The sequence below is a fragment of the Hippocampus comes genome, unplaced genomic scaffold, assembly GCF_001891065.2.
Source record: "Hippocampus comes isolate QL1 unplaced genomic scaffold, H_comes_QL1_v1.1 C17017621, whole genome shotgun sequence".
Taxonomy (NCBI): Eukaryota; Metazoa; Chordata; class Actinopteri; order Syngnathiformes; family Syngnathidae; genus Hippocampus; species Hippocampus comes.
The window spans coordinates 1-1860 of NW_017841863.1; the positions used below are offsets into that span (position 1 = coordinate 1).

The following is a 1860-nucleotide window of genomic DNA, read 5'->3' on the forward strand; positions in this document are numbered from 1 at the left end:
AAAAAAAAAACTAACTTTTTTAAGTCCTGGAAGCAGTCTAGCAAAGAGAAATGTGACAAATTGAAGAGCATCGGCTGTTAGGTTTAGATGAATACGCACGCGTACCCGGAGCAAACATTAGAATTTGGGTTTTGGCTGTTGAGGCCAGCAGAGAAGGCCTTGTTGACCCTGACCAATCATCACTGTCAAGCAGTATTTAAACTGTCACGCCAAGTTCCGCTGCAAAAGGCGAAAAGCGTGCATTCAGTATGCAGCCCTTCGCACGGCTTGGCAAGCGAGCCAAAAATGTTGGCAGTGCTACAACATCCAATGTGTAGTTATTCTCTTGACTGTGCGGCTACGGACAACCTCATTGTATGACTTCACGACGAAAACATAAACAGCCTTTGGCTCGACTCCGAGGCTCCGCTTTTATTCACTGTCTGCAGCTGTCTTTAATTGTTGTTTTTTTGTTTAACTCAGGGCAAAACAACAACCTCAACATCATCCGATTGGTACCGCTCTGTCGAGAAAAAGACGAACCGTCACTCGGAACAGTCGAGTCCAATTAGGCTGCGGTAGCGCCGCAAACCTTTTCGAAGTTATCTTGCGACGAATCAACGAACTTAACAGGCCGAATGTGTGCGTCGCACGCGGGAATTTTTCAAGTAATTGCGGTTCATGCTGTGGCAAAAGCACTCTGACGGCACATTCAATAACCGTTGCTGTTATTTCATTCTATCAACAGAGCCATGAAGCCAAAGAAGCGAACAGCCACGGCGGGCTAGTCGATAGGGTAGGTGGACCTTGGGCCTTATTTTGGGCGGGCGTGGTGTGGTAATTGTGCATGTGATTTCTCGGGTGGAATCGCACGTAAGTGGGACACATCGCGTACACGTAACGGTAACTCAGCATTTTGAATGAGGCTCACCCGATTGATACCTCAGAGATTCCGTTCGGTGTGCTCGTAACCGCTGATAAACTCCATGTTGATTGAGGTCAAAACGACCCGCCTCGGGTTTTTAAAGTTGTCGAATGGGTTATTAAATCTGTCAAGGGTTTGAACGCTGTTCCGCTTGCAGAAATGATCAAAGTAGGCCGGAAAAGGTTGCAATTGGACATTTGTATGCACCGAACAAGAACGGAATGCGATCAACCAAAAGCGTTATTGTTGACCCCTTCTAGGCAAACCCCGATCCCAGCAAATGTTTGGGGGTATTTGGCCTAAGCTTGGAGACCACAGCGCGAGACCTGAGGCACGTGTTTTCACAGTACGGTCGTCTGACTGGTGTCAACGTGGTGTTCCACCAGCGCTCGGGCCGCTCGCGAGGATATGCCTTCGTTTACTTTGAGAGACTGGAAGATTCAAAGGAGGTAAGGTTGACTTGTTTCATTTTATTGCGACTCGTCGCCTCTATATGTTGAATAACGTGCATTTCCTTGGACCAAAACTGCTTCTGTGGCAGTAATTACCGTACAGTAGCATAGACACAGTCCAGTGCGGTGTTGCTCCAACGAGATGACGTGTCATCTCAAGTAAACCTGTTTTCAAATTGCGCCATGTGTCGTCGTATGGCAACACGCACCGTCTCCATTCTTTGCTGGGCACGTGTGATTACGCGAGTGCACCACTAGATGTCAGTATCGTTACAGTCGACCTCCGAGTCAAGGCATCCATGCCGACTGCGCATATGATGCTGATCCTTGACTCTGGACGTTTGTTTCTCAGGCAATGGAGAGAGCCAACGGTATGGAGATCGACGGGAGGGTAATCAGAGTAGATTACTCCATTACCAAGCGTGCCCACACCCCCACACCTGGAATTTACATGGGTAAACAATCTATGTAAGAGTCAAACCAACGTTTTCCCCTTTTTATGTC

At 47.8% G+C, this 1860-nt stretch overlaps 1 protein-coding gene across 1 annotated transcript; it reads left to right on the forward strand.

Annotated features, from left to right (window-relative positions):
• Positions 1 to 462: 462 nt before the first annotated feature.
• Positions 463 to 1828, forward strand: LOC109509714 (transformer-2 protein homolog alpha-like; the record flags this gene model as incomplete). The annotated part of the gene is made up of 3 exons (XM_019859532.1): positions 463 to 775; positions 1165 to 1353; positions 1709 to 1828. Coding segments are annotated over 3 exons (622 nt in total), but the record flags the coding sequence as incomplete, so codon positions are not given.
• Between the last annotated feature and the right edge of the window lie 32 nt (positions 1829 to 1860).